The sequence below is a fragment of the Panthera uncia genome (assembly GCF_023721935.1).
Source record: "Panthera uncia isolate 11264 chromosome C1 unlocalized genomic scaffold, Puncia_PCG_1.0 HiC_scaffold_4, whole genome shotgun sequence".
Classification (NCBI taxonomy): Eukaryota; Metazoa; Chordata; class Mammalia; order Carnivora; family Felidae; genus Panthera; species Panthera uncia.
This window is the reverse complement of record NW_026057585.1, coordinates 2,237,584-2,251,091: the sequence shown is the minus strand read 5'-3', so window position 1 is coordinate 2,251,091 and position 13,508 is coordinate 2,237,584. Positions and strand designations below refer to the sequence as shown.

The following is a 13,508-nucleotide window of genomic DNA, read 5'->3' as shown; positions in this document are numbered from 1 at the left end:
TTTTTGGGACAGAGAGAGACAGAGCATGAACGGGGGAGGGGCAGAGAGAGAGGGAGACACAGAATCGGAAACAGGCTCCAGGCTCCGAGCCATCAGCCCAGAGCCTGACGCGGGGCTCGAACTCACGGACCGCGAGATCGTGACCTGGCTGAAGTCGGACGCTTAACCGACTGCGCCACCCAGGCGCCCCTATATTAATTGTAACGTAATTGTGAAGAGCCAGCCTCTGAAACCAGATTGTCTGAGTTCAGATCCTCCTTAACTTCTCTGAACCTCAGTTTTTAAAACTGTAAAGTGGGATAATAAAACCTATAATGCAGAGTGACTTTAAGAATAAAATAATCTTATCTCAAGTACCTCACACATATTGAAGCGTACAGCATTCAACACATGTTACAAAAGGAAGAGGAAGCGTTTGAGCTGAATCCTGGAGGACGAGGAGAATTTGGGGAGAACAAAGGAGGAAGAGACACTGCAGACTTCAAAAACAATGTGACCAGGGAAAGGTGACAAGTGGGGCCAAGCTGAAACATAAGAAGGTGGCAGGAGATAAAACTGAAAATGCCAGTCAAGGGCAGAGTCATCCTGAATTAGATTACTGGAGTTTAAACCCAGACCTTCCATCTCCTAATTAACAGGTAGAAGCAAATGTCAAATTGTCACACCTTGCTAAGGCTAACAACCTAACCTGCCCCTTCCTCCACAGGCTTACCCATTTGTATCATTATATACTTCCATCGTCAAAAAACATCTGTTAATTATGACTCTAAGCAAAGGATTCTACTGACATGATTCCAAGCCTTGAGGATCTTAAAGTCTAGAATGTTCACATTTATGGGTATATACAGATATAAGTAAACGAAGGCAGCAAAATGAAAACATTAACTTAATTCACTCGACAAAGAACCATCTATACAAATTAGGGAAGAAAAGAAACAAAACCACGGATGATTCCAAATACAAAAACCCAAAAGTCATTTTTATAAAGAGGAAACCTTACAGATCTAGAATTACACTCTTAGTGGACTAATATAAAATTTCACTTGCATTACCATAGCACAAATTGACAGTGGAGAAAGCCACCCCCAAAATTCAAGGTAAAAGGGGGATTTGCATTTTAAAATTATGGTGAGTCATACACAAAGTCATCAGAAGCAACTTAAATGTAAGGCCTGCCATACACAAAGTACCTTTCGGATCACTTTAAACTGTTCCAAGTCATCCTAACAATAGCCTTTTATTCATTTATGTTTTATTTTTTTATGTTTATTTTTGAAAGAGAGAGAGAGAGAGAGTGTGTGAGCAGGGGAGGGCAGGCTCCAGGCTCCGAGCTGTCAGCACAGAGACTCAGGGCTCCAACTCACAAACCTCGAGATCATGACCTGAGCCAAAGTTGGATGCTTAACTGACTGAACCACCCAGGCGCCCCCACTATAGTCTTTTACTTTCTTCTCATGCTCCCCTCATGACTCCTTACCTTCCAGGAGATCTCGGGCCAGCCCAGGCTCTGCGCCTGTGGAACGGACAAAATCCGACAGGACAGCATCCATGTCCAGGGTCATGTGATCATTAAGTACTTTCAGGCAGCTGAGATAGGGTGGACATAGATCAAAACTCAGCCCTCCACCTGAGGAGGAAATAAACACATAAGGCTCAAATTACACTGAGACAGGATGATCACAGCCCAATTTCCGCAGCTTCCTAACCAAATGGGGAAACTATCCTGCCTCATTCATTTCAGTTGAATTTATTATGAAGAGCAACATTTACTTTCCTAATTCCCCATTAATTTCTTAACTACTAAATTAATCACAAAACTTAATGTCACTCTCAATGCTTTTCTTCTGTCTTTCTAGAGTATTCCATTTCCCTCCATCAGTTTGCTTACCCAAACTAATAGAAGGAAACAGCAGACTACCCACCCTGAAGAACTCCCCACCTTGTTTATTTCCTTCCTGGCATTTGCTATACCCTGAAATTATTTTAATTCATTGCTGTCTGGTCTCCTCCTCTAATATTTAAGTTTCTTGAAAGCTGAGTGCTTGTGTGTCTTGTTCACTAATGTATCCTCATCATGTATCACTTGGCACGGTGCCTGGCATACAGGCCCTCAGTAAATATTTGCTGAATGAATACTATACACTGAATAACTTTAGAGCTGACTAGTGTTCTGAGCCTGGCTGTGGACACGGAAGGAGCAAACTGACAGCTAAAACTACTCAAAATGAAACAATAAGCTATTACACAAAGCAGAGTAGAGATCCCAAAGGTACACAGAGTTCATTTTTGTCCATTGACTTCATGAACCCAGGAAACATGCCTTTCTCCACCCAGGACAAATGAACCAAATAAGTTCACCTGAAAAAGATCTCCTCTTTCAGACTTGACTTTGGCAGAAATTCTGTCCCTGACCTGATAGCCTGGCACCAATCCACATTCCTCTGAAGTTGGCAGTCCCAGCTGAGGAAGCAATAACAAAGTGAAGAACAACCTCTAACCAAATTTGGCCACGGTAGACAGGTTTAGTTCTCTGGAGAAGACGGCTTGTTCCTACAGTAACCATAACACACCTGTCCTACCACACCCACCAATCCCTTGCTTTTTTGGGGAAGGCCAAAAGTAGAATTCTCAAAGGTAAAACGTGACTCAGGTGACTCTCTTCAGAAACATCTTCTCGTAAACAACCTGAAGTCTAAGGGTGACTCAGATACTTTTTCTTCAAACGCCCCTTACCCCAGGACACAGTTTGTTCAGTGGTATGATCAGATCCTGATTTTCTGCATTCCTTAGAAATATTAAGGCAAATAAACAGCAATGATTTGTGGGTCATAAAGCCAGTAGGTCACTAACTTGGTGGCACCGAATTTTTTGAGAGAGAGGGCAAAATACAAAGTATTCTCTCTTGTACGATTCCAGTAGTACAAAAGATCCATGAGTGCAGGGACGTGTTTTATTCATATTTGTAGCCCCAACACTTAGCACAGCACCTACAATATTGTAGGCAGTCAGTAAATGCCTGATGAGTAAATGATTAACTCAGTGAACCTCCACACCAGCCACCACCAAACCAATCAATTTTCAGCTTAAGTTAGCAGATAAGAAATTCCAGGGTCCTTCATGCTTTATATAATCCCTCTATTTCTAGATGGTCCTAATCCATCTTCCCAAGTTTCAGAAACTCTCCTTTCTGTTACTACTTCCACCACCCTCGGATCGTATGATTTTGACCTACACCTGTGTATGTTAGCTGGGTGGCTTTGGTCAAATTACTTATAGGGTTTCAGTTGCCTCTTGTATATCCTAGACTTGCATTTGATGACCTCTAAGATCCTTTCCAGGGTTAAAAAAAATGAACTTCAGTTCACTACAGCCTGACATGATCCTGACATTCTCTTTCGGTCTACATATTATCAATGTCTAATTTCCTTCCACTTCAGTATCACAATTGTGAGAAAAGGCTGCCAATGCATAAGGAACTTTTGGCCCAACATACCTCAAATTCAAACTGTTGAGTTATAATTAGTTTCTTACAATTTATACTTAAGAGTTAAATCCCTTCAGAATTCATAAATGAATGAGTGGCTTCCCCCTCCCCTGATACAGAGAAGAATTTCTTCTCCAAGACCATTTTAGTCCTTGTCTCAGAGGTCACAGGAGATGGGTGCAGCCCAAATAACTTAAAAGCATAACTAATGCTAAACCAAGAGCAGAGCAGCAAAATGAATTTCAATTTTCTCTTTAAAAAAAAAAATATGCAAAGGAACTTAGGAAAGCCACTATAACTTTCTGAAAGAATGTGGGAGATGTACAATAAACACACAAACGGCCGTCAGCGATAAGAGACAAGAGTTGATTAAGCCACACACGTGTAGGCAATTTCCCACCCAGCCAGACACAGGCTCCTGTGACTAAGAAACCAGTGAAAACCATCAATGCCATGCCATGGCATTACAGATCTCATCTGCCAACATAGTAGGTCATTCTTTCCAAAAATTAGTTTTGGAAAGTAATGTAGAGATCCAACGGTTATCTAGAATTACTTGCTAAAAAATTCAAATACTAAACCAAACTTCTTGGCAGCACATTGTTGTACTTGATGCCTCCAGGTGCGGCCACAGACTCCACCCTAACCCCACCCACCAGGTGAGGACAGTAGCTTTTGTTACATCACCAGCAACACCGGGCTTGCGCTTCTCAAATTCCAAATGGGAAATATCCACAACACAGACTAAGACACACAGTCCTGGGCTCTGTCTCAGCACACAGGAACGAAAAAAAGAAAACACTGGCATCCAAACTTTCACGCAAAGCAGAAGAGGCACTCAAACATCTGTTGATTGAATCATGTATAGACAAATCTCAACTGGGGTCAAAACCCACCAATCCTCCAAGTGGACAAGACTAGTGATTACGTAATCCAGTGTCTGCCCCCATGCAGGAACCCTTCTATCACATCTCTGACAGAGAAGTCAGCCCGCCTCCACATCGATACAAGTTTTGATGGAGAACTCATTCCTTTGCCACATGTCCATCTTATTGTTGGACAACTCTAATTGTGAGAAAACGCTTTTCTAAACTAAATCACCAGCCCACCTCCCTCTGTAACTTTCACATAATGGCCTTTGTTCTCTTCTCTGGAACAATAAAATCTATTCCCAAGAATGATGGCATTTTCATAGAAAAGGATTAGAGAAAGCATTTCTTCACAGAAAAATGGGTTGTTTACAAATAAACAAATATAAGGCTTAAAAAGTCAGGTGGTTGCCCAAAGTCTGAACCCAGATATTTTGGACACACGCTCTCTCTACTGCACCACACTGCCTCCCAAGGCACTGTGGCATTACTGAACCCCAAACGACCCTGATTCTTACCCACTGAATTCTAAGAAAGGGCTGAGCCTCTCGCTCATATTTATTAAAGACCTAGACTCCTGCCTCATATTGCTCTCACTTTAAATCCTACCGTTTTCCTCAGCAATTCTGACACCCACCTGCACAATCCATCCAACGTTTCTGCCAGAGAGTTTCATAATCTCATCAAATGCAAAGACCTCCATCTCCACTCCAACGCCCCAGTCCTGGACCCTGCCATCTCCTAAAATTACTGCACCTCTGTACTTTCAACTTCCAACACCTTACTTTGGCTACAACCTCATCTTGCTTCCAGCCTTCCCTCTCCACTACTAAACCTGCTGTCTTAATTCAAGATATCCTCACCTCAGACTAAGACATCCAATTCCTTATTCACCTTATTCACTAATTCAACAAAAATCATGGAGTGCCTACTATGTGTTAGGTGTGCTATGGTCAGGATTAGAGACACAACAATGAACTAGATAGATACAATCTTTATCCTCACAAAGATTCTAGTCTGGAGGGGGAAAAAAAACCCCACAAAATTTCATAGAAGATTATAATAAAGAAATGCCCAGGAAATGGGTATTATCTCTTACAGGGAGTCAGAAAAAGCTTTCCCAAGGAAGTGCTATTACATCTAAGGACCAAGGAATGAGTAGAAATTGGAGACAAGCTGGGAAAGAAAGAATACCCCAAGCAGAGGAAACCTGGCTCAACGTTCTGTGGTAGGAAGAAACACAGAGGTGAGAATGGTACAAAATGAGAATTAGGAGAGGCCTAGTGGACCCTGTTAAAGATTGAGATTTTATCCTAAAAGTAACGAGAAGCCATTGAAGGGTTGGAAGTAGGGACTGGGCATGATCAGATTTGAAATATCAAAAGATCTCCCTGGTTGTAGTGAGAAGAAGAATGTGGAAGGAACACACGGATTTAAGGAAACTGGTTGGGAAATTATTGCAAAGACATGATGGTGAGCTGGACGAGGATGACAGCAGTGGCGATGAAGAAAAATGGATAGATGCTACTTTGTCCCTTCTTGCCTAATTGAATATGAACCCAAAGACCGATCACTTATTTTCCTGTAAAAGCCTAGTTCTGCTGTCCGTCTAGTTCACTGGCCCGATATGGATGGCTCTCCCATTCAACTTCTCTGCTATCTGAGGTTCCTGAGCAAGACGAGATCACATAACCACGCAGGGCAACCCAACTACAAATTAATGGTATCCAGTCTCATTACTTTCAATGAAACACTGCTGTCTCCGCTTGACTTTGGTACAAGTCAACCCATCTTCTCGGCTACTGACCCACACCTCCACCATTCTCCTACCCAATCCTCATCACCTCCCTTACTCCTAACATGTGATCTTGCCTCTGACTTCACAGAAAAAAATTATGAAACAAGGCGAGAGGGATTCCTTCGTGTTTCCTCCCCTGTCCCCACCTGCCAGTTGCTCTTCTCCTCCATCCTGCAAAACTCCTTAAGAGCGACAACATCCACTGATGCCACTTCCTCACCTTAGGTGCAGTGCTCATCCTGCCAAAATGTGCTTCTACTTGGGGCGCCTGGGTGGCGCAGTCGGTTGGGCGTCCGACTTCAGCCAGGTCACGATCTCGCGGTCCGTGAGTTCGAGCCCCGCATCAGGCTCTGGGCTGATGGCTCGGAGCCTGGAGCCTGTTTCCGATTCTGTGTCTCCCTCTCTCTCTGCCCCTCCCCCGTTCATGCTCTGTCTCTCTCTGTCCCCAAAAAAAAATAAATAAAAAAACGTTGAAAAAAAAATTTTTTTCAAAATGTGCTTCTACTGAAGGAGAGTGAGTGGCACTGACTTACAGTAAGGTCATCACAATCACCCTTACTGCTTATCTGAAGTGTTCTCTCTTTGTAGCACTTGACGCTGGTCACTCTTCCTGCCTCTCTGGCTCTGTGTCTTGGTCACCTTCGCGGACTCCTCTTCCTGTGCCTGCACCAAGGGTGAGTGCACCCAAGGCTCTACCTCTGGCCTTCATCTCATTTTATATCACCTCCACCAGAAACGTCATTCATGCCCCTCAGCACTCGATGCTGATGACCTTAAACGTATTCACAGCCCCAAACTCTCCACCTCACCTCCTACATGCCCTTCAAACACAGCACATAAAAACATGATCTCAGGGGCCTCCTGTGTGGCTCAGGTCATGATCTCACGGTTCCTGAGTTTGAGCCCTGCGTCAGGCTCAGTGCTGACAGCTCAGAGCCCGGAGCCTGCTTTGGATTCTGTGTCTCCCTCTCTGCTCCTCCCCTGCTCATACTCTGTCTCTCTCTCTCAAAAATAAAGATTAAAAAAAAAATTTTTTTTAATAAAAAAAAAATCTCATTCTCTCATATCTGTCCTTCCCCCTTCCAAAGTACTCCTCTTCCAGTACGCCTATTCTAGCAAATGGTACCATCGCCCCTCCCCCCATCATCCAATCAATCACAAAAGCCTGGGAGCCACCCTGGACTTCTCTCTTACTTTATCCTCACTCACAAATAGTCCATTATGAAGTGCTACTCATTTTCCCTTTAAAATTTCTCCGATCCATCCCACACTCTCCATAAGCTACAACTCTTATTCTCTCTCAGATTTTCATAACCTGCACTCCAGGAAACAGCTTCCTAATTTCTCCCTCCTCCTCTCTCCAGTCATTGCTTGCTTATGGAGGCTGGTCAATCTAAAATGTGAATATGTATTATATCTCACTGCTCTAAATTCTTCAATGACTAAAACTTAAGATTCCTTCACAATCTGGCTCTCCCTGACCCTCCTGCCTTATTCACCTGCCACCATTCCCCTTTCTGTGCTGGTAGTTCCCCAAGTACACCATGTGCTCACATTTCAGTTCCTTTGCCTATGTTGTCCCCTCTGCCTGGAATGACTTATGGCCTAGCAGGTGAATTCTTATCTCTTCTATAAGACTAACTCAGTACTACCTTATTTTCAAAACATTCTCTGGCTTCCCAACTTAAGTTGCCCACTCCCTCCTTGCTGCTGCACCTGGTACTCTACCACTATTATATTATTTATCACACCAGAGTACTTGTATTTATTTACACATTGTTTCCACCACACACACACACACACACACACACACACTAGAATGGATGATAATCAGATAATCAGTGTTGTAAACAGGTAAATCTAAAACAGTGGTCATTGTAAAGACATGTGCTTGTTATATGATCTTATTTGCAACAAATTTCTCTTCCTTAAACACTGTTTAACTCAGACTAATATTACATTCGGTCTGCATGGTCTGAGGGCCCAACTACTTAGTAACAGAGAAAAATGACCCAAAATTAAATACCGATTATAGATAACAGAGCTATGTTAAAATGTCTGAGAAACTACTGACCCTACATTTTCTCGTCTGCCACGTTCCCCCAAAGCATCCACGTTCTCACATTATACCCTCTCCCGGTTCCAGTGATGCACTACAGCTGTGTCTGAGTCCCCTCCAACTCCTCCCAAAACTCACTGGAAAACCACAACACTTAAGGCTGTCAAGAATTTTCAAAGGTCAGAGACTCCTCCATGTCTATGATGTCAGTCCCAAGGAATCCAGACAGGGAGAAAGAGGAGGGACAAAAAGCCGTAGAAATTTCACACAATTCTTGATTAGTGGGAGGGAAAAATGAAAGACTCTGTTGGCAGATTGTTTTTAATTAATATGGATCGTTCCAAGTGAAAGAAACAAAATACAACCTTCTTAGAAAAAAGAGAACATGACCAAATTCCATATGAAAGAGACCTGTGTAGACCTATGTTACAACCCAGAGATGATAAGATGGCTCTAAAAGGAAAAAAAGAAGTGACAGGAAGTAACATGCATTAAAGCTTCAGACATTATTTCACTTTAACATCCAAGCAACACGAAGAGGTTTGTTTGTATCATTAACCCTACCTCATGGATGAAGTTGCCAAAGCTCACAAAGGTTAGGGAATCCACTCAAGATTACACAGGTAAGAAGCGGCAGGACCAGGATTTTCATGAACCCAGCCTATATGACCCCCAAGACCGGACCTGGCACTACAGCACACCCCATCCAGCGCGGAGGACTGAAAAAGCACGTGCCGTCCACCTGCCCTATTTCAACTCTTTTCAACACTACACTGAGAGAGAGAAATGGTTCTGGATTCAGGCAGATCTAGGTTCAAATCCCAGTCTACTACTAAGGGCTATGTTATCATGGGTAAGTAATACAACCATTTTGTGTCTCCATTTCTTTATGTATAAAACAGAGAAAATATCTGCATTTCAGACCTCTTGGTAGGATTAAATATCCGAAGATACGTTAGGGCAGTGCCTAACACACACAGCAAGTCCTCAAAAAAGGTCAGCTGCCTTCCTTCTGCCTAACTCCCCCCACATACTCTGCCTCACTCCACTGCTACCCAATACAGCCCGTGGTATCTTTCCTCCAAAAGCTCTCACCACTCCTCAACAAACCCTCAGGTCTCCCAGCCATTTCCAAGGCACAGTCAACACACACACACAGGACCCAGTCTATCATTCCCATTCCAGTGTCTTTCAACTCCTTGAGCCTCAAAGAAAACTCACAAAGGGCCTCCTTTGGTTGTACCTTCTACCAGACGGTCCCTCAAAAATAACAGCAAAAGAAAACTATCTGTACTCTCCCGGACATACAGACACAGCTGAATAGCTCATTTATTCCCAAATTTCCAGGAATAGCAAATTCACACATATTTACTGAAACCCTAATGTCTTTAATCTACCAGTCCTTCCTCCCCACCTTTCCCCCTTACTACTCTATTCATTCCAGATTCAAAGATTTTAGAATAGTCCCTTAATTTCATGCATGTTGTCTATTTTGGGGGGACAAAAACAAATGTTTACATCTCCTCCTACTCACCCTGCACAATTCTGGATTGTTTTCTACCACCACTATAGTGTATACCCAAGGAAAATCCACTTTCTCTCCCTAAAACAAACTTAAGAGAAAAAGCTCAACCCAAAAAAACTCTATCATATAATTTACCATTCCCAAACAATGTATTGGTTTACCATATGCTATTGTGTGGATACAGCCCAGTAAGGACTCAAGAATTGGTCCTGTGGCTTTATCACTATCAGTGGTACATGCAGAACAAGAACAAGATTTAACTATTTTTTAAAAAGTTTCTAGATTTTGGGGGCACCTCAGTGGCTCAGTCAGTTAAGTGTCCAAGTCTTGATCTCAGCTCAGGTCTTGATCTCAGGGTTGTGAGTTCAAGCCCCACACTGGGCTCTGTGCTGGGCATGAAGCCTACTTAAAAAAAAAAAGTTTCTAGCTTTTTAAATCAGGCCCACAAATAGCAGAAATGAATCTCTAAGAGACAAATTTATTAACAGCCAAATGCTAATACAGAGATCAGGGAGAAGCTCACAGAGAACTCCTTATGAACTGACATTTCTCTTTTTAGTGCTACTGATAAAAGGCTCTTTGGATTACAGTTATTTGGGAAATTTAATAATTCGGAAGACTTGTACAATGGAAGTGACCTTTAGAAAAATAAGGGCAGAGAGAGTCATAAAATTGGCACAACAACAGAAACTTGAATAGAAACAGAAATCATGATAATGTTTATTTTCTTAGATCCAGACCAGTATTTCTATTTACCACACACAACGAATTTTTTCTTTTCCCTTTCAGCTAGGGTCAACGATAGTTCAAGGTTTGAGTCTCATTAAATTCAACTTTTAAAAGAATAGTCTGTAAAAAATAAAAGTTCTACTTAAGCCCTTAAAGATTCTGATTACTAAACTTTTGACATGAGAGAAAAAATAAATACTACAAATCAACAGAGGCTGGCATCATAATAAAACACATTCTTTCTCTAGGATCAACCCACAAACATTTAGTAGCTGACAATCTTCTCTTCCCTTCTTGATTCCTAATTATTGGTCATTTTGCCATCAATTACAGAACATCTATTCAAGGAGAGAAATAGCAGAAGGAAAAAAAATTTTAATTACTGAGTATCTATAATTAGTTATCCACAGGAAATTTACTCATTTTGTAAACTTCTGATAAATTAACTTCCTTCAGCACACAACTACTAAGTTTTTAAAAGCCCCAAACAATTAAAAAAGAAATTTATCTTTTACAAAATTATATAACTCCATTCAAAGGAAGATACTTTTTATTACTATCATTATGTTTAAAGTTCTCTACCTGTCCCAGCCATACCTAGACCTCATTTGAATTCCTGTAGGCCCAGTATGTGCAACATTCACTGGCACTTGCTGTTATCAAATACTGCCCTGTAACATTACTTCCTGATACATCTTATCTCTCAATTTGACTATCAGTAATTCATTCAATCAAAAGTTACCAAGCTGGGTCTGCCATGTACCAGGCACCGCCCTAGGGCTTCTGGAGATACAAGTGAAGCTACAGCCCTACCTTCAGGGCACTCCAGGCTGCTGGAAGAAACCTAAACATGTTATTTGTGCCCAGTGGGGTAGGAAGAGGTATAAGAACAACTGGTTTACCTGGATGGGTTAGGGAAGTTTCTCAAATTGGTATGTGTAAGAGATCATCAGGATGGAAAACAACATACATTCTAGATAGAATTAAGATCATTGAGGTTGGCACCTTTCTTTTATGCTTTAAAAAATTCTAGGGGCACCTGGGTGGCTCAATCAGTTAAGCTTCCAACTCTGGATGTCGGCTCGGGTCACAATCTTGCTCAGGTCATGATCTTGTGGTCATGGGATAGAGCCCCACAGCGAGCTCCCTGCAGAGCACAGCCTGCTTGGGATTCTCTCCCTCCCTCTTTCTCTGCCCCTCCCACATGCATGCTCATGCACTCTCTCTCTCAAAATGATAAACTTTGAAAACAAACATTCTAACCAGGCCTAAAAAATTTCTTGGCTCATACTAGATGACCAACAAATATTTGTAGTTCTAAATTATTCATGCTAGTCCATGTGTATGGATGACTGAGAACTAATCTATATCTAAAACAGGCTTGTGAATTATTTACTGGTTCCAAATGTCATCATTCACCCCACAGACACATATAATCAAGGTCTATATGAACAAACATATTATGGCTGAATATAGCTTGTTGTGATTTGTTTTTAAAGCACTTTCACAAATATGGCCTCATTTAATACAAATTTTAAAAATTAAATACTCTTTGAGATTTTTAATCCCCTCTTCTCTGATGGAAAATACATACACACAGAGAAGCTTACAAAGCTTAAATGATACCCAGATAGCAAGGAGCTTGGACCTAGGTATTCTGAGTTTGAATACAGGGTTCATATCAGTTCTCTGGGGGATTATGGTAAAATCAAATCAGTCTAGCCATGTAAACTCCACAGACTAAAGAATTCTTTAATATTCTGCTATTAAAAATACTATCCGAGACACCTGGGTGGCTCAGCTGGTTAATCATCCCCTTTTGGCTCAGGTCATGAACTCATGGTTGGTGGGACTGGAGTCCCGTGTCCCTATGCTGACAGCTCAGAGCCTAGAGCCTGGAGCCTGCTTCAGATTCTGTGTCTCCCTCTCTCTCTCTGCCCCTCCCCTGCTTGTGCTCTCTTTCTCTTTCAAAAATAAATAAGCATTAAAAAAAATTTTTTTTAAATACTACCCATGTTCATCCACACTACCGGCCACCACCATCCTCCCCACTTCCCCATGAACTCAACCAATACACACATATTTCTATTTCTGGGTTGAAATTAAGAAGCAGAAACTCCAGGGGCACCTGGGTGGCTCAGTCGGTGAAGCACCCGACTTCGGCTCAGGTCATGATCTCACAGTTTGAATTCAAGGCCTGTGCATCGGGCTCTGAGCTGACCGCTTTGGAGCCTGCTTTGGATTCCATGTCTCCCTCTCTCTCTGTCCCTCCCCGACCTATGCTCTCTTTCTTTCTCTCTCAAAAGTAAATAAATAAACATTAAGAAGCAGAAACTCCAACCCAAGATATCCTGAGCATTATTTGGGTCTCTTTCATTTGTGTATGTTGTGCCTTTTGTAGTAATAATTTTTTTTAATTTTTTTAAATGTTTTATTTTTGAGAGAGAGACAGAGACAGAGCTCAAGCAGAAGAGGGACAGAGAGAGAGAATCTGTCTCTGGACACAGAATCCAAAGCAGCTACAGGCTCGCAGCTGTCAGCACAGAGCCCGACACGTGGCTCGATCTCACGATCCAAGAGATCATGACCTGAGCCAAAGTCGGATGCTTAACCGACTGAGCCACCCAGGCGCCCCATAATTTTTCTTTTAAAAGCAACCAAGCCTCTTATATTTAAGCACATAAAATTAGTTATGAGCATATAATACAATCTGACAATTCTAGTCTATTTAGGAATGTAGACTATACACTTCTATTTTTACATAATTAACCCTTCACATTTGGGGTTTATGTGGAATAAGCCTGGTGGTGAGGTGCAGAAAGTCAGTTTGCTTTCCTTGTTTGGCACTTTGGAATTATGACTTTAAAACCAGGACATCAGAGATCACTTCATTCCAAACCCTCAAATTACAGACGAAGGCATAAGAACCAGGTGAGTGAGATTAAGTGACTTGCCCAAAGTCACAGAGCTAACTAATGCTGTGTATGGACTATAAATCCGTTGACTCCTATACTAGTAATCTTTACCTGACTTTACATATACCA

At 41.9% G+C, this 13,508-nt stretch overlaps 1 protein-coding gene across 3 annotated transcripts in view; it reads right to left on the bottom strand.

The window, feature by feature from the left end:
• Positions 1 to 13,508, bottom strand: part of OTUD7B (OTU deubiquitinase 7B) — a 53,742-nt gene that overhangs the window by 21,350 nt on the left and 18,884 nt on the right. For 2 of the 3 annotated variants that reach the window (XM_049616397.1, XM_049616396.1), the window contains exon 2: positions 1,478 to 1,627. In XM_049616397.1, the coding sequence (XP_049472354.1) occupies positions 1,478 to 1,562 (85 nt within the window). In that variant the 5' untranslated portion in view covers positions 1,563 to 1,627. Of the gene's footprint in view, positions 1 to 1,477; positions 1,628 to 2,358; positions 6,613 to 13,508 lie in introns of those variants that run through there. The other variant, XM_049616394.1, reaches the window with a different exon arrangement.